This window comes from Trichomycterus rosablanca, chromosome 26 (genome assembly GCF_030014385.1).
Source record: "Trichomycterus rosablanca isolate fTriRos1 chromosome 26, fTriRos1.hap1, whole genome shotgun sequence".
Classification (NCBI taxonomy): Eukaryota; Metazoa; Chordata; class Actinopteri; order Siluriformes; family Trichomycteridae; genus Trichomycterus; species Trichomycterus rosablanca.
Genome location: NC_086013.1, coordinates 14517311 through 14542211, shown reverse-complemented (window position 1 = coordinate 14542211; position 24901 = coordinate 14517311). Strand labels below are relative to the sequence as shown.

Sequence of the window (24901 nt, the reverse complement as noted above, 5' to 3'; positions counted from 1 at the left end):
TAAAAATATCTGGTCGGCTGAGCTTTATGCAGTGTTCTCTTTCCACGGATGGATAGGATAAAGGGGGCTGACTTTGTGGGTCATTATGTTTTAGTTTTGAGGCTTTCCACCCAGCATGTATCGTTACTGTGAACGATACTCATAATAACTCTGTACTGTGTGTGTAGTGCGAGCAGTCCCACCTGCTGCGGGAGCACGAGGAGGTGCAGGAGAGAACCACGCTGTGCTATGAGGAAAGAATCACCGAGCTGCACAGCATCATCGCCGAGCTCAACAAGAAGATAGACCTGCTGCAGGGTACCACCATCAGGTCTGCTTCCTTCACACACACATACACACACACACACACACACACACACACACACACACTTGGGCCATTTATGTGGAGTCAGGTATTGTTTTAGCCACTGAACTGCTCCTGTAGAGCCGTAGAGACGCATCATTCCCTCCAGCCTGCAGGCTACGAACACACACTCACACACACGGGAGAGAACAGTGAGAGCTCAGTCTGCTTCTCCAGCCTGCAGCTAAAACGCCAAGACTGCTCAACTGTCTGGTAAAAACAAGATTTATTTACATAGAAATGTCCAGATTGTGTTCTTTTACTTTTTCTGGTGTGATACTGATATTAAAGCTCTAATCGTGGGTGGATACAGAGACTGAACTGATGAACAAAATCTATACAGTACATCCAGCTGACAAAACATCAAAGGCATGATGGTGGTGTTTGTGTCACATGTTGATTTGGATGATTGAAATAGGCCCTGGACTTACATGCTGCCCTTTTAACCAAAAATAACTCCAGATCCTAAATTGATTCTGTTCCTGCTTTTTAAATCCTTGGTGCTGATCAGAGAATCAGCCCACGTCTGCACCAGCTTTTATTGGAAATGATAAATATACAAGAGATATAACAAGCTGGCGGAGCGCATAGATTACCCGCAAGCATTTCTGCTGTTGTTGTAGATGTTTGTTTGTATTTAAAAAGCAAGTATGGATCAATTATTGGTTATAAGAAGACACAGGCACAGATTTCGTCATGGTTTATTCTGAAAAACCTACTGTTCAATTGTTCTCAGTTTGGAACATGTTTATTTTTGGTAAAAATGCGCCAAACTGCTCGAAATTAGGTTTGCAAACTGGAGTGGAACAGACCAGTCAAAAATGGCTCAAAGTATTGATAAGTTGTATTATTGTATTCGACTTGGTTAAGAATATAATCTCTTGAATTAAAAGTAAAAAGGAAAGATCCCAGCTTTCCTACAATTCACCCTTGATACAGTTTTCTGGACCCTTGAGCAAGGCCCTTAACCCTCTCGTCTCCAGGAGCAGCATACACTGACTGCTCTCTGACCCTGGTTTCCAAACAAGCTGGAATATGCGGAATAAGCATTTCACTGACTGTGTATATATCCTCGTTTGTATGTTTAAATGACAAATAAAGCCATTTTTAATTCTTCATCTCTCTTCAGATTTAGGTTGGATGGAGAATTGGGGGGGGGGGATCAGCAGTAGATTGAATTTTGGGCACATTTCCTGCAGCTGTGAATTGGTTTACAGATTTGTCGAGTGCTGTGACATTCTCATTTTGACAGCATCTCAGGCTTTCATTATCCATTAGACGCATGTGCATATATTAGCATGCAAATGAAGCAAAATCTGCAAGAAATGTTTCCGCCCTTTAATTGCCGAGCAGCTCGGTGTGTGTGCAGCATGTACCAGGCGGGGGTCAAGGTGGACACATTCATTAGGCGAATGCACTCTTTCATAACGGGCGAGTGTGATGAGCATGTTGCACGGAAGTGCATGTTCATCAATGAGGCATCACTTGGTAATCTAGAAGAATTGTCTCTGGGAGATTTTAAGGTCCTGACAGAAATCATGTTGTGAGGATTTTAATACACTGTCAAATATGTGTAAATACATAAAAAACAATTTAAATCTGGCCATCTGGGTCAGTATTTATGACACGGCTGCATAAATTAGGAAAAGTTGGCAGACTTAATTAGAAATTTTGAATTAGAGGACTAAAGAATTAAGCGAATAATTTGAAAAGGATGCAAGGGTGCTTTTTCCATTCCCAGTAAAAGTCTGTCCTTATCATTTCCAATAGAGGAGTTACATGCTCTATGCCCCTCGTCAGTCCCAGTGAAGAAGATGTGCCTATCAGTCACAGTAAATAAAATGTGGGCTCTGTGCCCATCAGTCCAAGTCAAGGAGGTATAGACACCTGTCAATCTCAGGAAATATGGGGCTGTGTCTGTCAGTCCCAGTAAAGTCTGTCCTTATCATTTCCAGTAAAGGAGTTACATGCTCTGTGCCCATCAGTCCCAGTGAGGAAAATATGGGCCCTGTGTATGTTGGTTACAGTCAGTGAGATGTGGGCTCTGTGCCCATTAGTCCTGGTCAAGGAGGTACGGACAACCATGAGTCCGAATCCCAGTAAAGGAGTTACGTACATGCTCTGTGCCCATCAGTCCCAGTGAAGGAGGTATGGGCTCTGTGCCCAACAGTCACAGTAAATGAGATGTGGGCTCTGTGCCCATCAGTCCAAGTCAAGGAGATGTGGCACTGTACCTGTCAATCCCAGTGATAAAGCATGACCAGTTCCATGGTTGGCTGATTCCTAAAAATCAGTTCCTTAGGTTGTGCCTTGTCTCAAATTGTTAACCAACTTTTGAAGCATTAATGACTATTTGTTTTGGTTTTCTGGCCTCTACACCTCACACTGACCTTACTACTGATCTCTGGAGACGGGGTCTGCTAATTCTTTAAATTATTATTATTATTATTATTTTCATTAACTGTTCTCTTTTTATCTCTCTCCCTCTTTCTCCCTCTCTTTAGGGAGGAGGATGAGTTGTCAGAGTTGCGATCAGAGCTCAGCCACAGCCAACAGGAAGTCAACGATGACGATCAAAGCGTTGATCAGGACCCCGACCAAGTGTCCATCTCGCTGCCTGAAAACCAGTCAACGCTAGTCACTGCAGATATGGGTGAGGAGCTGACGTGTGCTTGATTTTTGCTAGTCCGTGCTCTTTCTTCAGATTTTGGGGAGGGTGGAGTCAGAAAGTTTAGTGTGTGCGGGGTGTTGTGTATGAAAACTGTAATGGGATGGTTACAGATGGGGGGATTTATGTTGGTATTGTCAGCAGGTAATCAGGTGTACATCATTAGGTCCGATCTTTACTTTGCATGGTCAAATAACAGCCAATAAATAAGTATATAAGCGGTATATATAGCTCAGTGGTTAGGATACTGGACTAGTAATCAGAGGGTTGCCGATTCAAGCCCCTTATCCCTCAATTGCTTGGATTGCATTTGGTCACAGTTGTAACTCGCTTTGGATAAAAATATATATTCAGGAAAACCCTGGGGCGGCATGAGGGCTCGGTGGGTAGCACTGTAGCACTGTAGCACTGTCGCCTTACAGCAAGGTCCTGGGTTCGATCCCCAGGTGGGGCGGTCCAGGTCCTTTTTGTGTGGAGTTTGCATGTTCTCCTTGTGTCTGCATAAGTTTTCTCCCACAGTCCAAAGACGTACAAGTGAGGTGAATTGGAGACAATATATTGTCCATGTGTTGGTATAATAAATAATAAATAGATAAATAAGAAAACCCTGGACAGGGTGCGAACCTCTGACCTCATCCCCACTAAACAGCTTTGAAATGAACTGAGACCTTCTTAATCAACATCAGTGTCCAGCCATACAAATGCTCTATTACCAAATTCTCTCTATATTTCTATATGTTGCCTTGGTATTGGGAGCTGGTCTTTGTTTAAGGGATTAGAATTGATTTATTAAAGGCTCTATCAAAAACAAAAAGGTTCCTATACCACTGTATTAGACGGATGTAGATCTCTACCTCATCTGTAGTGTGTGCTTGTGTTTTTCATCCATTCAATGGAAAATTGATTTTTATCCAATTTCTTGTTTTTTTTGTCAGCCTTTTCTTCGCCGTCTTTCCTATTGGGAGATTAAGAAAGGACGTATCGACTTTTCAGCCCTGATGAAAATCTATTTCAGCACGCCAGGCTTTTTGTTTGTCAGTTTGCCTGAGCTGCTAAAGTGTGCACACCCAAATGCACATCTGTCAGCAGACAGGATGCAGCCATTGTGCTCCGAAAATGACACTTTTGTTTCTTTAATCCTGACATTCTTTTGCGCTTAAATTGCCCTGTGCTTCGATAGCATGTAAACGCAAATCACAAAATGACTAATAAAGACAAAACAACCTACAAGCAGCTATAGGACATTTTGAACTGTGTCTGTAGGAATTCGTTTCCAATGAGGATAGGATCATCTGTGAGGTCAGGCATTGGACAAAAGATTCTCTCCTAGGGTGTTCAGTAGCGTTGACGTCCAGGCTTTACGCAAACACTGGACACAAGGCAGGAATACCCTGGACAGAGCACCAGTCCAACCCATAGCCAGTCACACGTCTGTGTAGATGCCTGGCTGGCTGACAGCACTGCTGAGTTTCAAACTCGGATCTCAGCAGTGGTGATCTAGTGTGATATGATAGACTATTGTGCTGTCCAGGCGCCCTGTTTCCCAGCCTGCTAGCTTTGAATTCTCAATCATCTGTACAGGGGGACCACAGGAATATGTCCTCAGTATCCAAATGCGGATCCTTTTACACTAAATAGAAGTGATAAACATGATCATAGGAACTCACTCTCAGCAGGCTACATCCACCACAGCTTTACTTTACATGAATCCTTTGTAGTGATGACCTTGCTTTTAATTTAGAGGTCACAGACAGAATATTTTAAACTTAAACCGTTTGATTATGGATTTAGAGAATCCCTTAGCAGTGTGTTTGGTTGTTGGCTTAAAGCCAGAAGGTCCTGGGTTCAATTCCCAGGTGGAATAACCAACCTAACATTAGCTATGTAAAATCAATGAGCTTTAATCATTTTCTGACAGATTTTGCAGCAATTCTGGACGTTCTCGGGTTACTTTTACTTTGATGGTAGATTTCAGCAAGTTTAATAGTGCTAACAGACAGAACTGAACTCCATTATAATCCCACTTAAACTCACTAATCCTGATGAAATGCACCTGATGTTGTATTTTATCATTATAATTATTTTTTTTGTCACCCCAGCTTTTAATTCATTGTGTTTCATCTCATCCTCTTGTTCTGTTTTTTTTTTTTTGCTTCTACTCTGTCATCATCTTTATCCTCTTTGCATAATTATTGTTTTCTTTTTGTGTTTTTCTTCACCAGCCTTGACTTCTTTGTCATTTTATATAATATTCTTTGTCACCTTGTTCGACTGCTTCATTTTTGTTTTCTTTGATGTTTTTTTGTCTTATTTGTTAACTGTCTTTTTTCATCGTTGTTGTTTTCACTCATTTGTTCTCTGTCATCTATGTCATCTGCTAATGTAAATGTAATCTGTAAATCTTTAAACACTTTAAATATAATCTGCTTTGTGTCATCTTTTTACTTTATTATCTTATTTGTGCTTATCATTACTTTTTTCCCTTTTTTTATCACCATCATCTTTGTTTTTTTATGTTGCTTTTATGATCTTTATCTTCATTGTCTTTTTCATTTCTGTCATTCCTCTTTTTCCTTCCACTTCATCACTGTCTTATTCTTCTTCACCCGCATCATGTTTTCTCTTGTCTTGTTTTTTTAAACGAGATCTAGATGCTTGAAAGCCTGGGACAGCCACTTTCAGTCGTGTTTTACTCGTGTGAAGGATCAGCGAGACATGATTTTTTGATGGGGTTGAAGGATAAACAGATGTTTGGTTTGATACAGATAAGCTTGACTGTCTCGCCATATGTTGGTACGTTCGTTCCTCACAGCGGTGCTTTTCACGGCTACGTTTCTGGTGACAGCGACAAGCAACGACTTGAACTGAAATGTATTCAACCTTATGCAAATGAGTTATGACTAATTTAAATGACTGGCTGAGTGCGTTAATCAAAACAAACCTCTGATGCAGCCTGATGTTTTCAGCCTGGATTAAGACATGCTGTTAGCCTGGACATTTAGCTGCTGCTCAAGAAAATTGTGACCGTATGGGAAAAAAGAATATGAATGCGCAGCGAATATGAATTATGAATATGATGCACAATATGGCCAAAAGTATTTGGACACGTGGCCAAAGGCTTGTTGGACTTGTTACGACCTCTATGTGTGATCTCGTTAGCTCTAACAACAGCCGCTCTTCTGAGAAGGCTTCTCACAAGACTTTGACGCATGTCTGTGGGAATTTGTGCCTGTTCCATCAAAAGTGCATTTGTATGACTGGGGATTGACATCAGTCAAGACAGTATCAATTGATGTTTTTGGTTATTTCAGAGCTGTTCGGTTGGGCTGATGTCAGGGCTCTGTGCAGGACACTGGAGTTTCTTTAAGCTGAGCTTTTCTTCTTGTTTTTCTAGAGCTTGCTTTGTGCACAGTGCGTTCCCTAAACTATTGCTGCAGTTAGAAGCATCTAATACCTTTTGTATAATTGATTTTTTATACCTGTTAGCAATTATTTTGGCTGAAACACATGAATTCAGTAATTAGAAGTGGTGTCCCAATACTTTTGTCCATATTGTGTATGTTAATAAAGTTTGGCTATTTTTAAAAACGCTATTACACTTGATGTCACTGTTTTTTCATTCTATCACAGTAAAAATGTTGTAGATGTTTATTTGCTTTGGTTTCTTTCTGTCGTTAGATAACTGCAGTGATTTAAACTCGGAGCTGCAGCGGGTGCTGATGGGACTCGAGAGCGTGGTGTGTGGCCGTAAGAAGAGCGCCTGCAGCCTGTCCGTGGCTGAAGTGGACAGACACATCGAGCAGCTCACCACAGCTAGCCAGCACTGTGACCTTGCCATCAAGGTACTGCTGAATTTATCCAAACGTCTTCTGTTATCATGCTGGATCTATTCAACTGAATTTATATTCAGTAACAGTCAGGTTACAGCAGTTACTATTGATACCAAAGAAAGATAGGAACTAACAGCAGGGTGAATCACACTTAGCCCTTTTCGAACAAAATAACTGTGGTTCCATTCAGGCTTATTAGACTTCTGTGCTATTCAGAGAACCAGCCCACCAGTTGTTACTGGAACAAAGGATGCGTCATTAATGAAGGGCATTGCACAATGCAAGTACTGTTGCTATAGGGAAGCTGTAGTCTAGTGGTTAAGGTACTGAAATAGTGATCAGAAGGTTGCCGGTTCAGGCCCCACCACTGCCAGGTTGCCACTGTTGGGCCTTTGAGCAAGGCCCTAAACCCTCAATTGCTTAGATTGTGTACTGACACAACTGTAATTCGCTTTGGATAAAAGCGTCTGCTAAATGCAGAAAATGTAAATGTAATGTAAATGTAGATGTTTATTTTTATGCAAAAAGCAAGCATGGATCAACCACTGGTGATAAGAAGACGTTCTCTTTCCTCTACAACTTGACACGCCCATGAATGGTCTACTACTCTTTGGTTCCAGCTGGGAATGTACATTTCCTGCTCGGATCTTATTTATTTTGGGTAAAACTGTGCCGACCGGTTCAAAATTAGGTTCACAACTGGAATGGAACCTATTCCACGTTGGTCGAAAGGGGCTTACAGAGACGAATCATGCAGCAAAAACACATTACAAAGAAAACGAAGGTCAAGAATTACTTCTGTTCGGGGCACTCAGGTGGCACAACAATATAATACACTAACCCACCACCAGAGAGACAGAGATAGAGTCTCAGCGAGGCCACCAGCCTGGTCAGTTCATTCCCTCTGTAGACACCACTGGCCGAGGAAATGATGGACTGGGAGGTGTGTGTTAACCTGCGACCCTCCCTGGCCAGTCATGCATTCGGTAGTGGGTGTGACTACGAGGAATTGGACATACATAAATTGGGGGGAAAACAAGATTAATGTGTTTGACTGAAAAGTTGGGGAGCTTTAACAGTGTGTGTGTGTGTGTGTGTGTGTGTGTGTGTGTGTGTGTGTGTGTGTGTGTGTGACAGACCGTAGAGGAGATTGAGGGGGCGCTGGGCCGCGATTTTTACCCCAGCATATGTGAGGAACGTGTAAGATGGGAGAAGGAGCTGGCAGGTCTGCGGGAGGAAAACGAGAGTCTGACAGCCATGCTGTGCAGCAAAGAAGAAGAGCTCAACCGCACCAAAGCCACCATGAGTGCCATCCGTGAGGAGAGAGACCGCCTCCGTCGCCGGGTAGGTACAAATACAGCCTTGCCAAATTCAGTAGTCTCACTAAATGTCACAGACGAAATATTACGTCTCTGACTCCTAATAAAAAGTAAAATATGCTAGCCTGCTACTGCTGAGATCCGAGGGTCAAATCCCAGCAGTGCTATACAAACATGATTGGCTATGTCATAGTGGGGGTGGCCGAATTGCCTAGCCACTGTGAGGTGCCCTTGTCAGTGCAGGTCTCAAGCCAGGATAAATTAGGGAAGGTTTCAAGGAGGCAGGGCATCCAGTGTAAAAAAACTGTGCCAAATCAGGTATGTGGACCAGATTGATCTGCTGTGTGCGACCCGTATATACAGGAGCAGCCAGAGAGAGAAAAGTGCTGGTGTTGTAGTATACTAGTAGCATAGCATTCCAGTTCTTTATTATACTCGTGTTGGACTGGCTGTTCTAAATTGCTCCTTGGTGTGAATGAGTGAATGGGTGTATGTGCAGGACCCTGCACTGGATTATTGCCCAGTTCAGACAGCGTTCCAGCCTTGAATTTATTGTTTCTGTATAAACTTTAAACCAACATTTGAGCATCATTTATTTTCGTTTTCACCTTAACTTGGCCTGTTTGACCTCATGGCTGGACTCGTTGCACTGAGGAGGAAGAATTGGCTGCTCTTTAGTTTGAGTTTGTGGTCTATAATAGACAGCAGGCAAAGAAAAGTAGCACACAGTAGCAGGAACTGACCACAGGCCTCAGGGTTAGGCCTTGGTACACACACACATACACACACACACACACACACACACACATCTGTGGTCTCTAAGCCCCAATCAAACAAACCTCTGCCACCGGGCCCAGTCTGTAATTACGGTTCCTCCAACATGTATCGACTCAAATCCTGCGGCCTGCAGGTTTAAATTTAGCTCTTCTGCAGCTCTGCAGAGTAACACTGAGCGCGCTCTGTATGATTTGGGCTTGTGGCCGATCACTTCGGTGAGCTAAATACAAACACGCACTTGTCTGCGACGGAAAAATGGAACTTGCCTCTCGACCTCACTGCTGAAACGCTCATTTCTGCAGCATCCAGAAAAATCCTGAGCTCTCGGATCAATCAGATTTGTATGTAATTGAATTCGTCTGCCTTCCTCCGACTGGCTGGAGCTGTCTAGGATGCTAATGAGATTAGCAGCAAGATGCATTGAGCAGAAATGACTTAAGGCTTTCCGTTCTCATGCCTCCCCTGCTGGACCCCAGTCGCGGAACGGTCTGCGCTAGCGGTAGCAGAAACTGCGACCGACAGTGTAATGAAATCTGTCTGGCTGTGCTCTAATTGGACAGATGCATTGCTCTCTATTTGCTAATAGAGCTTGTGCCTGACATCAGTGTCGCTGAGATCGATAATAGAAGCTGGAACTGGAGCTGGCTTTTCTGTTTTAGAGCCTCAGTCAGGAATTTATGTCCCTTTTCTACTGAAGTAGACCGACAATATCATTTAAATCAGAAGTTTGTTACACGGATCTCATTCTTTGTTGTTTAACGTCTGATGTTCCTGCAAGAGTGGGTGATTTACCTCAGATATAAAGACACACACACACACACACACACAAGGTACACATTGTTCTTTGGCTAGGTGTCCACTGGGAGATGAAGGTGTGAAATCTGTTCTCTCTCTGGGAATCTCAGCTGACATGATCTCAACCCACCTGCATGTTTTCACACACACCCACACACACACTAAGCCTGTGTGTGTATATATAGTCTTTATGGCGGCTCTATTGGTGCTTGCGGGTGGCCAGTGAGCCCATTAGAGAGGGGAAATAGACAGTGAGGCAGGTAGAGTGGACGTTGTTTTTCTCTACTTCTGCTAACACACAAACACCAGCGTGTTCATTAAAATGTGTCAGGACTAGCTCCAAATCACACTTTTTGGAGAACCTTATTGTCTACTCTTTCAAATAATTCATGCTTGTTGGCCCCCAAAATGGTATAAGAGACTCATGGGGCAAAGACCAGACACAGAGACTTTCCCCTATAGCACTGTCTGTACGTCATTCATCAGACTTTCACAGAAATGAGGCTGCATTGAAAGGCTGGGAATGACATGCACTGATCCACGTCTGATTCATGAAACTGTTGCGAGACACTGAAATGAGAAATGATCTCAGTGCAGGTAATAAATCACTTTAGCAGTGTAGAAATTCAGCTACTAATCTCGTATATGCACATAACTCACCTGATATTATATTATATATCATCCTTCTCATATTCAATTTATTTACATGTAACATTCACTGATTTATACTGGCGCTAAAACATTCAGGTAGCTAGATTCACTAAATATATATGCACAGAAATATTCAAAGAAAGTCAAATGTTATCTGGACTGGGTTGATGCCGTATGATGGACTGGCGACCTGTTTAGGGTGTTTCCTACCTTTCACCCAGAAAACTGGACCCGCCAAGACCCTGAATAGGATAAAGCGGTGGTAAAACAGACAATAAAGGAACGGGTTGGTTCGATTTGTTTGCTTTTTCACAAATAAATTCCATCCATAACTAACCTGCTTTTATGTAGATTTACTTTTACTGTTATGTATTTATCTTTTAATTCTTTTGTTTTTTTTAATACTGCTTTTACTTGACTGGCAGTTTGAAAACTAGCAACTCTTTAGTATTTAAAATTCATCAAACCATTTACCGATTAACAGTACGGTTAAAATGTTCATCCCTTATTCTCATGGTCGTTTGTTCTAGCATAAAAGTAAAGAGGTTCAGCTCTTGCAAACCAGAGTCTCGTTTTTGAGCTCAGCTCTATTTCTATTTCTTATTGACTCATTTTTTCTCTGCGTTTGTTTTCATTCCTGAAGCTTTTAGGATTGAAGCCTCCCTGTTATGGGCTCTGTGAGTAGAGATAGGAAAGCCATTCCACTTCACTAGCAGATTGTGTGAAAATCTCAGTGGGGGTTCAGCTGGGTTTTATGGCCTGATTCATCGCAGACACGCGCTGAACCCTCGGCCTCTTTTGATTTAGCTGGGTCACAATCATGACATTTTAGTCGACGCCTAATTATCATACCTAATTACCTCATCACAATTAGAAATGTGTAATTTTTGGTGCTCATTTTATGACACTGTTAATTGGATGTCATTAGAGAACGGACGATTTGGTGGCCTGGGTACGTCCCACGTTAGGCACCCTGTGATAAAGCTGAATCTGTAGTTAGTGCTGTACGTGTGGTGCTAGGGGAGGATTTGAGATGCATGTTTGTTGCAGTATGTATAATAATAAATATTAAACATTAAATCTTCTCGTGATCTTGACGATCAGTGGTTCACAAGCACACGATGTAGCTCCAGCTCATTTAACATCATAATGCAATCTAATAAAGACAGGACTTGTGGAAGGACGAGGATTGCTGGATTGACAGCTTCACAATCTGAATTGCATTATCAGGGGCTAATCTGATACATGCTACATGACAGAGAGAACTGGAGAAAGCGTCTATGCAGCCAATCATCACAAAGCAATGATGGCGTAGTGACATGACATGCATTCAAATACTAATTTTTTTATGTATTTATTGTAATTTGATCACTTTTTTGTCAGAGGACAGGTCTAATGGACATAAAGTTGCTCAAAATTTGATCTGTATCACGTATGAAAGTGGCTCAGATATAAATAAAAAAGTCAGATTGTGTGTCATTCATGCTCTTCACACTGTTCCAGAATGACACATTTGCATCTCATATGAGGAAAAAGTTTGACTGAATTTGGTTTGGTACTGAATCTGCTTCTCTTTCCTCCTCGTGTCTCTTCCTCTCTTTCTGTCTGTAGGTGCGAGAGTTACAGACTCGTCTGCAGAGCGTGCAGCCAGGTGGTGGTCAGTCCAGTCCGGGTCGTGTGACCCCCGCTGGGCGATCCATCAACCCCAGCACAGGGGAGCTTAGCACTAGCAGCAGCAGCAATGACATTCCCGTAGCCAAGGTAAACACACACACACACACCTTTAGTATTTTCAAATGTAAAATAAGTAGACATGAATGCCTACTTCTTGCCTACTGGATATTTAGTGCACAAACGGCTTTTCTGCCATTGTGAGGCACCATCACACATTTCTAGTGTTATTGCAAAGCCCCACCTAAGGAGGAACTAAAATGAAATACAAATAAAATAAAAGCACAACCAAATAACAAGTAACCAGTGTGACTGCTCTTTTTGGACCGGAACACAGTGCTTTTTAATTTATATACTCCAAATAAGCTACACTTGTGTACACTACACACGTGTACTCATGTATTACAGCTGCTTGATTATTAGCCAAAAAGCAAAACGCTATGTTGCGTTATTAAATCAGGGAGCTGATGCCAAATTAAATTCCTGCAGAGGTCAGATTGTTTATTTTAGACACTGACCAATCAATTACTTTGTGCTTGTGTTCTTGACTACAGAATGACTTGAAATGGGCACCACTAATCTCCACTGAGCCGCGTGCTGGCAGGATATGAGGCGATAGATCTTCTCTATAGGAGCGTACGTTATATGAAGTGTACGGCGTGAGGTCATTCTGTAGAGCCGTGCAATTGATTTCATGACACGCGGAGCTGAAGAATCCCTGGGGGTGCAGCAGTGTGTGCAGGGCTGCCGTTCAGCCGTATTTTATTACACATTACGCTTATTGCCTGAGAAACACTCAGGATGCATTAGAGAGGAACCGTACACACGTGGTGACGCTGCTAGCCTTGAGAGAGCGGCGGCGGTGGTGAGGTAGAGCCGTGATCACAGATGGCTTCGGTTTACCGTGGTGTGGGTTGTAAACGGCGTGTCCTTGAATCAGCTCACACTCCCACCTCTCTATTTCTCACTCGCTCACCTGCGTAAATTGACACTCATGGTATTTAGCGGATGCTTTTATCCAAAGTGATTTGAAGATTAATGGCCTTGATTAGGAATCAAACGGTGGCGGGACTTGAACCGTCTAGCTATCGATCTGCAGTTTCGTAACGGCTGAGTGGCTGCAGCTACATCGAGCAGTTTTATAATCAGAACTTATTGTATATATACAGTTTGTAAGGCAGTAACATATATAATGTACACTCTAAGTCCTAAAGTATTTGGACACCTGACCATAATTCTATTAAAATAAACAGCTAGAACAACAGCCAGTCTTCTGAGACGGCTTATCTCAAGACTTTGAAGTGTGCCTGTGGAAATTTGTGCCCAATTAGTCAAAAGAGCATTTGTATGTTGTATGGCTGGGCATTAATGTTGGTGGTCAAGTTTTGGTCAATTGATGTTCCAGTTCATTCCAAAGCTGTTCTTCATGTCTGTATATAGCTTGCTTTGTGTACAGGGGCAGTCATGTTGCAACAGGAAAGGGTCCTCCCTAAACTGTTGCTGCAAAGTTTGAAACATATTTCCTTTATATGACTGATTTAATAAAAAATATAAGGCATGTGCTAATATTTCGTTTTATATCTTGTAGATTAAACATGTTGGTTTTGGCTTCTGGGTATTTTTAAGCAACTGTACATTAAATTATGCATCTAGCTTCGGACTATATAATGACCATGATTAATTAATGATAGTGAAAATGTAATAGGTGCAAAATGCTTCTTATTTCTGAAATTCTCACCTCTTGAATTTATTGTAGGAAGGCAACGATTCTTTCTGTAGCCGTTAGTTGTGCGTCTTCTATAGCTGATTTATCCCAGATGCCTGAATGAATCCTTGAGCTGAGGAGTTTTTTTCTATATATCTCATAACCTTGTGCCATAAAGGTTGAAAACCAACAACGCATGCATCATGTTTTCACAAAACTGAGTCGATCAGAAACCAGGATTTTCTCCTGACAGTGGTATAAGAGCTTTGATAATGAGGCGTGTGTGTGATCGATCGTTGCAGGTAGCAGAGCGTGTGAAGCTGTACAAAACCCGCTCCGAGTCGTCATCAACCGAGAGAGCTGTGCTGGGCTCGGAGATCAGCAGTATCGGGGTAAGACTGGAAGCGAAAATATGTAGAAGATTTTACATTCAAGCGTATGAATAGGAATGCATCATTTACAGTCAAAGGAATCTTTAGAGGCAAAAGATGTTCAGTGTAAATTTAAAACGTGATTGATTATTTCCTTCCTTGTAGCTTCAGAGGACTGTATCAGTGTTTTAAGTCATTTAACAAGTCTAATAAGTTTAGACATATTCTGACAGAATGCCCTAAATACAAAAGAGAAAGACACTAACTACGAACAACTCAATAATAAATATCCTTACACAGAATAGAGCGGAGACGATACTCAACTGTCCTGCAAGTATAAAACTCAGGAGACGTATGTGAGTGAAACTAGAAAATCATTTAACTAATTCAAAGATTCCAAACCTGTACCTTTCTTGCCTTGAAAGTAAGTCATTAGAGTAAACAAGGCATTAAAAAATGAATAAACAAACAAACAGGTTTAGACGTTTTACTGGCAGCGCTGATGGATCTTTCCACCAGATCTCAGGCATTGTCCCAGTCCACATCACACTGTACTTAATACATGCTAAATAAATCCATCAGTGTTTGTGTGGTTTCTAATAAGAACATTATTAATTGTGAAGTAAAAGATTTTAGCTGTGAGTTTTGCAGTGATGTGACCAAATAAACTTCGCCCCGAAACACGCCTGCAACACACCAGCAATGCGGCTCAGGTCTTTGCTTAAGGATGACCAAACGTCCCTGTGAGCTTAAACCTGATATGAGTTCAGCTTTTACCTGGACGAGAGAGAATAACTGACAGAATAGAGAGAGAGGGCTAACAGAGAGAGAGTTATCAGGGGATACGAGGGATTTAGGGCTGCGTCTCTCTCATCAGTTATTGGCTTTTCGCCAAACCACCAGCACTGTCCTTCTGCAACACGCAAGGTGACCTACACACACACAAATACACACACAAGTACAAATACACACACATACAAATACACACATAGAAATACACTCACGTGCACATATTTATACACATAGGTACACAAACACACCTATTCACACATACAAATACACATAAGCACACACACATATAGACATGTAAACACACATATACACAGATATAAACAAATACGTACGCACGAACATTCAAATACATACAACCACTCACAAATACACACCTAAAATTACACACACACATACAGTGTATCACAAAAGTGAGTACACCCCTCACATTTCTGCAGATATTTAAGTATATCTTTTCATGGGACAACACTGACAAAATGACACTTTGACACAATGAAAAGTAGTCTGTGTGCAGCTTATATAACAGTGTAAATTTATTCTTCCCTCAAAATAACTCAATATACAGCCATTAATGTCTAAACCACCGGCAACAAAAGTGAGTACACCCCTTAGTGAAAGTTCCTGAAGTGTCAATATTTTGTGTGGCCACCATTATTTCCCAGAACTGCCTTAACTCTCCTGGGCATGGAGTTTACCAGAGCTTCACAGGTTGCCACTGGAATGCTTTTCCACTCCTCCATGACGACATCACGGAGCTGGCGGATATTCGAGACTTTGCGCTCCTCCACCTTCCGCTTGAGGATGCCCCAAAGATGTTCTATTGGGTTTAGGTCTGGAGACATGCTTGGCCAGTCCATCACTTTTACCCTCAGCCTCTTCAATAAAGCAGTGGTCATCTTAGAGGTGTGTTTGGGGTCATTATCATGCTGGAACACTGCCCTGCGACCCAGTTTCCGGAGGGAGGGGATCATGCTCTGCTTCAGTATTTCACAGTACATATTGGAGTTCATGTGTCCCTCAATGAAATGTAACTCCCCAACACCTGCTGCACTCATGCAGCCCCAGACCATGGCATTCCCACCACCATGCTTGACTGTAGGCATGACACACTTATCTTTGTACTCCTCACCTGATTGCCGCCACACATGCTTGAGACCATCTGAACCAAACAAATTAATCTTGGTCTCATCAGACCATAGGACATAGTTCCAGTAATCCATGTCCTTTGTTGACATGTCTTCAGCAAACTGTTTGCGGGCTTTCTTGTGTAGAGACTTCAGAAGAGGCTTCCTTCTGGGGTGACAGCCATGCAGACCAATTTGATGTAGTGTGCGGCGTATGGTCTGAGCACTGACAGGCTGACCCCCCACCTTTTCAATCTCTGCAGCAATGCTGACAGCACTTCTGCGCCTATCTTTCAAAGACAGCAGTTGGATGTGACGCTGAGCACGTGCACTCAGCTTCTTTGGACGACCAACGCGAGGTCTGTTCTGAGTGGACCCTGCTCTTTTAAAACGCTGGATGATCTTGGTCACTGTGCTGCAGCTCAGTTTCAGGGTGTTGGCAATCTTCTTGTAGCCTTGGCCATCTTCATGTAGCGCAACAATTCATCTTTTAAGATCCTCAGAGAGTTCTTTGCCATGAGGTGCCATGTTGGAACTTTCAGTGACCAGTATGAGAGAGTGTGAGAGCTGTACTACTAAATTGAACACACCTGCTCCCTATGCACACCTGAGACCTAGTAACCCTAACAAGTCACATGACATTTTGGAGGGAAAATGACAAGCAGTGCTCAATTTGGACATTTAGGGGTGTAGTCTCTTAGGGGTGTACTCACTTTTGTTGCCGGTGGTTTAGACATTAATGGCTGTATATTGAGATATTTTGAGGGAAGAATACATTTACACTGTTATATAAGCTGCACACAGACTACTTTTCATTGTGTCAAAGTGTCATTTTGTCAGTGTTGTCCCATGAAAAGATATACTTAAATATCTGCAGAAATGTGAGGGGTGTACTCACTTTTGTGATACACTGTATATACTCTTTTGTGTTAGATATTTTATCTCTTTTAGATTGTAGTTTGCTAGACAAAAGACGAGAATAAAAGAATAATAAACGAATCCTGCTTTGCAGCAGTTTACCGCAGGGAATGTCGCTGTGGGAAAACACAGGAGGAGAGAGACTGATCAGCCCCAGAGAGACTTCCTACAACTTTTGTCTTGAGGAGCCATAAAGTTTATGGATTTGGCCACAATTCAACATTTAACCACAGGAACATTTTGTTTCAGAAACCTGCTTTAACATTCACCACAGAGGTTTCAGGGCTATTGTAGCTCACAAGTGATGGATTATCTCAGCTTAAGACTAATCTGTTTGAGTGAAATTATTATTAAAATCATTACCTTGGGCTAACTGGTAATGCCAGATTTTTTATTTGGTTCAAAAACAACAGCTGCACTAACCAATGTTGCACTATAACATGAGAGTCAGGAATTAAATACATTTTTGTGTTTTTAACCTTAGTTTAAACAGCCACCTAGTTTTGTTTTGCCAGCACAATGTTGAGTGTGCTTGATCCTGTCAGCAGTCTCCCTTCTGTTGTGTCAAAACCTTCCTCAGTCTGTGACTTGACTGTAAAATGTGAATTCTTTGTGTGTGTGTGTAGGTTTCTGGTAACGTAGCGGAGCATCTGGCACATTCTTTGCAGGATTGCTCGAACATTCAGGAGATTTTCCAGACACTTTACTCTCACGGCTCTGCAATCTCTGAAAATAAGATACGCGAGTTTGAGGTGGAAACAGAGCGACTCAACAGGTACCACACACACACACACACACTGTTGAGTTAGGGCAGTAATATGACATATTACTAAAATGTTTATGCTTAGGGTTTTAAATGTATTCAGTCATATTTCATATTTCATATACAGAAATTTCAGTTTTAAATACACACACACTCAGGTGGCGCAAAGGTCTATCAGGCTAACACCCAAACGCTGAGATCTAGGGGTCCAGCTATCAGCTAGCTGGCGATACAGAACCAATTGGCTACGTCTGGCAACCCTTTCCTTAAGTGCTGTATGAAAATGAGCTCTTGTGTGGTTTTCTTTTGCTCGCCACTGCTCATAATTTTTACGATTCACCCCACCAATCTGCCATCAGCTAATATTTTATTTTGATGGTCAGCCACATGAGATCCAACATGCGAGCAACAAAAAAATCATTTTAAAAGTCTGACAAACTGAAACTGAGTGCAACAGCAGCTACAAATATTTTATTTAATTTGTGTGTTATAAGTGTGTGGCCAAAAACATATAAAGTAACTATGTGGACAAAAGTATTGGGACACCTGATCATGAGCTTGTTGGGCATCCCATTCCAAAACCATGTACATTGTATATTGAATTGCTCTTTTTTTTCTATGTAGCTTTAATATCATCCACTCTTCTGGGAAGTCCTTCTACAAGACTGTGGAGTGTGTCTGTGTGAATTTGTGCCCATTTTGTCAATAGTGTCAGTGAGGTCAGGCGCTGATGTTGAAATAGAAGGCCTTGCTTTGCAATCCAAGTTTAGTTCATTTCTAAAGTATTGAGGGCTCTGTGTAGTCAGACCGTGGCTTCATAGAGCTCGATTTGTTCACAGGGACATAGTCATGCTGATAGAGAAAAGGGAATTCCCCAATCTGTTGCCACATTGTTAAACGCATATCATGTACCTTAGCAATGGATGTGGCAGAAACAAATCAGTCATTAGAAGGGGTGTTTACATATTTTTGTAACCATACAGTGTATCTGTCACTACAAAGGAATCCTTTATTCTTGTATTCTGTACATGTATGATAAATGTAGACTTTAGAAATAATTCTGTTAGTACCCAGCCCTGCTCATGCTTCATCAGTAAGAGTTCAGGCGTTACCACCCTGCTTCCTCGCTCGCTTTAACACACAGACTTACTTTTTCCACTCAGCTGTTTTTATGAAAGCAGGCTTTAAATCGCTGGATCAGACGCCCACTTTCATACTGTAAGAGCTCAGTTATTAGACCTGGTTGTCCTCCCCCCGCTCCAGGTGCAGATTTAACAACATTTTATGTTTAGTTTTTTTCTGGCCACATCCCTCAGATCTTCTGTCAGTATTAATTACAGACAAGCCATGTTGGTTTTCTCCAGATTTATTCTCAGTCAGCCATTTAAGCCCTTGTTTACTTTTACTTAACACACTGATGCCTCCCTCATGTTCCCTGCAGATGCAGCTATGAACAAGCTAATAAAGTAACTAGTGACTAGTTTAGTCTCATAGAACAACAGCAAATAGACATAAGGTTTTCACAATTTTATGCAGATTTGATTAGAGTTAACATGATTTGGTTCCAGTAAATACATTTTACCAGTCGTATGCTGTCTGTGTGTCTGATGTTTCCACTTCCATCCTTTCACTTTTTAATTCCTTTCTTGTGCCAAATTGGTGAGGTATAGTGAGTTTTGAACTTGTAGGACTGATTTCTTATACTTGAATTGTGTCGAACTGAACTAAACAGCTAAAGATTCTCCAGCATGAAGCATTTATTTAGAGCGCTTGGTTGGAGCAATGGTCTAATGCGCCAGCCCACCACTGTTTAGATCTCAGACTCTTGAGTTCGAATCTCAGCCCTGCTACAAGTCAGCAGGAGCATACACAGATGTGATTGGTTATGTCTGAGGGTGGGCAGACTGAAGGGATTTCTTATTGCTGCTGGCTCATCGATGGTGCCTGTACAGAAATGGTGAATAATGGAGAGCAGTGTGTGACTCTCTGTACGCCATACTGATCCCTATGTGAACCCGTCTCTGGCAGGTGAAAAGAAGCGGTTGGCTACTATATATGTGTCAGAGGGTGCTTGTGTTAGGTACAGCCCTCCTCGGTCAGGGTAGAGGTCTGCAGCAGAAGAGGAGATACTACTGGATGTTTGGATCCGAAAATTCATAAATAGAATTTAAAAAACCAATAATTTATTCTAGTCTAGTCAGTCTGTTATTTTGAACGGTAGATAAACGTGACTGGACTGGTCAACACACTAGTAAAGTCCTTATGTGCCCAGGAGAATGAAGAAGCATTTGTGAGGTCAGGCACAAGAAGACCGTCTCATAATGGATGTTTCAGTTCAGTCCAATCGTGTTCCATAGGGTTGAGATCAAGGCTCCATGCAGGTCACTGGAGTTCCTCCACACCAAACTCATCAAACCGTGTCTTATCGATCTCACAGGGGTACAGTCATGCTGGAACTGTGGCCACAATGATGGAAGCAGAAAGCTTTTATTTTTATTGTTAGCAAGAGGTGATACCTAAACACCTAAATGTAATAATTAGGATAAACATTCACATAAACTTGTAGTCTAACTGGTCAAAAAGTTAGTGGCATACACTTAAATTTATTTAACTCAGAAAAGAATAAAAAACATATATATCTAGCAATGGCTCTCATTTTTTAATTAAAAAGATTATTAACATGAATGCACTTTTTAAAGGTGCGGGTTTCTGAGGACTTCAAATAAGGGCATCTGACCCTGCCGTCTGTAAATATCCTCTGTTAAGAATCGTGTGTCTGTGTATCTGCAGTCGAATCGAGCACCTGAAGTCCCAGAACGACCTGCTGACCATCACACTGGAGGAGTGTAAGAGCAATGCAGAGAGAATGAGCATGCTGGTGGGCAAATACGAGTCCAACGCTACAGCCCTGCGCCTGGCACTGCAGTACAGGTACCCACACCCAACCCACCCACACCCGCCCTCTGTCGTGTGTCTCCTGCCAAACACACTCGAGCAGTCGCCTCCAGATTGACAGGATAATCTCAGCATGCTGATGGCGGGTGGTTGGCATGGAAACAGCTGGGTCCCACTTTCATTCCGCTGTTAATTTCAGCAGCACGAAAATAAATTTACATTCGAGCTGATAGCTGGCACACAACTGGTGCTTACCTGCTGTTTTTTTACTTTTTTAACCTAGTCATTCTGACATCTTCCACATTTACTTCTATATTTGCCGTGAGTGTCTAGCATAATTGACTCTGCCAGATACTAGGCAGCATTTATAAAAAGTGCCTTTTGTGTAATTCTTAATGTTTAATGACATTAAATCATTTAACATGACCAGCGAACAGGATCCTTTCTTGTAAACCTTGCTTTTAATAGACTTTAGCACCATCATCAACCAAATTGGTGAGTCTAGTGAGTTTTGAACTTGTAGGACTGATTCCTCAGACTTGAATTAAGTCTTGAATTAAGAACTAGTCTAGAACCGAATTAAACAGCTAAAGATTCTCCAGCATGACGCATTTATTTAGAGCGCTTGGTTGGAGTAGTGGTCCAGTGCTTGGATCTTAAACTTCATAAAGTTTATATCTCAGCCCTGCTACAAACCAGTGAGCACCTACACAGACGTGATTGGCTATGTCTGAGGGTGGGCAGACTGAAGGGATTTCTTATTGCTGCTGGCTGGTTGATGGCGCCTGTACAGAAATGGTAAATAATGGAGAGCAGTGTGTGACTCTCCGTAAGCCATACTGATCCCTGTGTGAACCCGTCTCTGGCAGGTGAAAAGAAGTAGTTGGCCACTATATTACTATATATACTACAGCAAACAGGATCACAGGGAATCAGAAGAGGGTAGTTTCTTTTTTTAAGATTGATAGATGGCATTTATACTCGTAATCCTTTAATGGTCTCACCAATTAAATAATGTTTAAAGTTATTTCTTTGCATTTCTCAGTTTCTTGGGACTATACCAACAACAAACAATTAATAGTACTTTACTATAGTGCACACAGTATTTTTAATGAGCCTCCACAAAACAGTTGAGATGATCACAAAAATGATGCAACTTTTCATAAATGATTTTCAGTCTTCAAGTTGACATGGAAGTTAGAAAGGCTGTTTTCTTAAAACCACAGAGTCATCTACCAACATTTTTGAGTTCAACACACGTCAACATAGAGTAGATACGGCCCAAACAAGATTGATTGAGGAGAGCGAACTGACACACGCCCCCTCCGAAACATGTGCAGTAGCCGACTGCATCCTTTCACCTGCACGAGGCGAGTTCATATGCGGATCAGCTTTGTGCACGGAGAGCCACACCCTGATCAACGGCATCAATCAGCCAGCAGAGGTCGTAATTGTATCAGTTATGAGGTCCCTTCTCCGGCTCCCTCCCTGTATGACCAACAAGCCAATCGTTGTTCATGTAGCCGCCCAGCCCAGCCGGACGGCAGAGCCGAGTTTCAAACCGATGAGTTCGAAGTGTTAGCTCTGGTGTGCTAGTGTGTTTTACCGCTGCACCACCTGAGCGGCCAAGATTATTTAAATACAGCTTATTTTTACCCAAGTATTTAGACTCAAAGTAAGCTTAACCAAATGGTTGAGCAGACCATTAAAGGGTTAAGATGCTTCTTTTTTAAGTGTTGCTACATTGTCTGAGCTTTATTTATGTTAGATTTTTAGCACAAGAACAACACATGCATGCAGATCAACTCAGTGTTTGTGGCTGTGTGTGTTTGTTCACAAGGCTGAAACATTTCAAGCATGATAATTTGACATCATGTGGTTGCATTTTTGTGTGTACTTTGTGGTGTGTGTGAGAGAGAGAGACTTGTTTGAATGTCTGATAGAGAGGATTAACTCAGAGGAGGGAAAGATGAGCAGATCTTTTAAAGGACAACTCAAAGTCCTTTCATCTTTTATCATTGTTCTGTCTGAGAGCGCTGCCTCTGATCTCGGCTTTCCATCATCTCTCATGGAGCTAAAACTACTTACACAGGCTTTAGAAGTCAGCTGTAATGAATCGTGCACAGTTTCTCGTGTTAGTTCTGGAGTGCTTATTTTTATTAACAGAGTACAGAATGATTAATGATGAAGTAAACGTGGTGGATGATGTAGCTGAAGTAAACACGGCTTCAAAGTGAAGTGGTTGGTGCTTTGTGGCTGCATTGGAGTTCATCATCACATCTGTGTGTTTTTATATGCATGTGTGTGTACTTGAGCATGTATGTGTGTGCTTGAGCATTTGTGTAAGTGCCTGTATGTGGATTGGCTCACTGTACAGGGTATTTCTGCATTGCGCCCAGTGTTTTTCGGGGGAACCACACCCGCCACGACCCTGACCAGTGTAAAATGGTTGTTGAAAATGAAATGATATGATAACTGGCCATACTGGTGTTGTTTTTGTTTAATAAATTGTCATTTAGTACATCTGACACTGATTGTCTCGGCACAAACACAAAATAATGCAGTAAATAAAGCATGCGACAAAAAGCTAAGTATATACCAGATTCTTTAAATTAATTCATCATAATCATTAAAATAAAATGGAAATAACTGAAATAAACACTGCAACTCCTACAAAATTATACAAGAAGAAAATATATTTGTTGTACGGTGCACCAGCCAGCCTGTTATTCATATAGTTAAAGTATAAAGTATGATCTATAAATGTTAAATATAATCAGACGTCCTTAGAAAGCCGTCATAACGGTAATCACCTGGCACATTATTACACGTATAGATTGCAATAACATGCTTAACCACCCAGCAAAAAGAAGGCGGGGTCACAATGAACACATTAATACTGATGTCACTATGAACCAGGCTACTGCCTGCACTGACGGCCACAAAAACGATAGCAAAAACAGACCCTTGGTAATTCAGTAATTCATTCACCTCCTACCTTTCTTGACTAGGCATTTAGAATACGACGGATCCTGGCTAAACATTTATGTTTGCTTTTTGATTGGCAGTAAGGCACAGGGTTGATTGAATTGTCCTCCCTGTGGCTGAGACGTCAGTAAGCTGGAGAAATGGGACAGAGAGTCCCGGTTTCATTACACCGCTCCGTCGTGGCCACGAGGGAGAACAAGCCAGTCAAACTCGCATAAAAACGGAGATGTGGCGCCAAGCTAATCAAGTCCAGTGATTAATCACAGGTCCTGAATACGAACCACACAAACAAACACTCCGCTCTGGTAAACAGCACATTTTAGTTCATTAATGTGCTGTAGATTTCAGCAGTGTTCTCTCTCACACACGAGAAGTGAACAAGAAAGAACATAAAACCACGCGGCAGGAGATGGAACGAGATGATTTTCACAGTGTGCATGTTAGAACAGGAAACATAATCGTGTTTGAAACTTGGCCAGGTTAGTTTTTACTGTGGTCTGAAAATACAGGCCTGGGAAGGAAACTGCTTAGGTTTTGGCTTCATCTGGAATGTAGTTACTGTAGTGTGGTTGTATCCATGTATAAATTTGGGACTTTCGGTTGTTGTATGTGAAAGTTGATATGGTTACTTCTTGTATAACGTCTGGCTAAAACACACAGTAATATTCTGGAGTTTCAGTGGTCAGATATTCATTTGAAAGTTTACAAATACTTTTGAGGGCAGCAATTTAGTCGTGCTGCTGCATACACACCATCAGCTTGACCTCTGTGACTGAATCATTGTAAATATGTTGTGCTCTTTAATACCTGTGCTGCTGTGTGTGTGTGTTGCAGTGAGCAGTGTATAGAGGCCTACGAGCTGCTGCTGGCTCTGGCGGAGACCGAGCAGAGCCTGGTGCTGGGTCAGTTCAGAGCGGCTGGAGTTGGTGCTGTGGGTGAGTACATGAACATCAACACACACACTTTACAGTACATTCAAACATTAGGAAGGACACATGTCCTTTATACCTGTCAGTCCCAGTGAAACCTGTAAGTACCAGTGAAACCTGTCAGCACCAGTGAAAGAGGCGTGTCCTTTATACCTGTCAGTCCCAGTGAAAAGGGCGTGTCCTTTATACCTGTCAGTCCTAATGAAAGAGGCGTGTCCTTTATACCTGTCAGTCCTAATGAAAGAGGCGTGTCCTTTATACCTGTCAGTCTCAGTAAAACCTGTCAGTCCCAGTGAAAGAGGCGTGTCCTTTATACCTGTCAGTCCTAATGATAGAGGCGTGTCCTTTATACCTGTCAGTCC

At 41.9% G+C, this 24901-nt stretch overlaps 1 protein-coding gene across 3 annotated transcripts in view; it reads left to right on the top strand.

Moving 5' to 3' along the window:
- The window catches only part of mcc (MCC regulator of WNT signaling pathway), a 77744-nt gene that overhangs the window by 30431 nt on the left and 22412 nt on the right, over window positions 1-24901 (top strand). For all 3 annotated transcript variants that reach the window (XR_010007681.1, XR_010007680.1, XM_062989086.1), the window contains exons 3-11: window positions 168-310; window positions 2848-2996; window positions 6690-6853; window positions 7979-8185; window positions 11995-12144; window positions 14062-14151; window positions 17591-17739; window positions 20518-20658; window positions 24445-24545. Coding sequence is in view for 1 of the 3 variants with exons in the window: in XM_062989086.1 (XP_062845156.1) it covers window positions 168-310; window positions 2848-2996; window positions 6690-6853; window positions 7979-8185; window positions 11995-12144; window positions 14062-14151; window positions 17591-17739; window positions 20518-20658; window positions 24445-24545 (1294 nt within the window). In the remaining 2 variants the exon portion in view is untranslated. The remainder of the gene's footprint in view (window positions 1-167; window positions 311-2847; window positions 2997-6689; window positions 6854-7978; window positions 8186-11994; window positions 12145-14061; window positions 14152-17590; window positions 17740-20517; window positions 20659-24444; window positions 24546-24901) is intronic.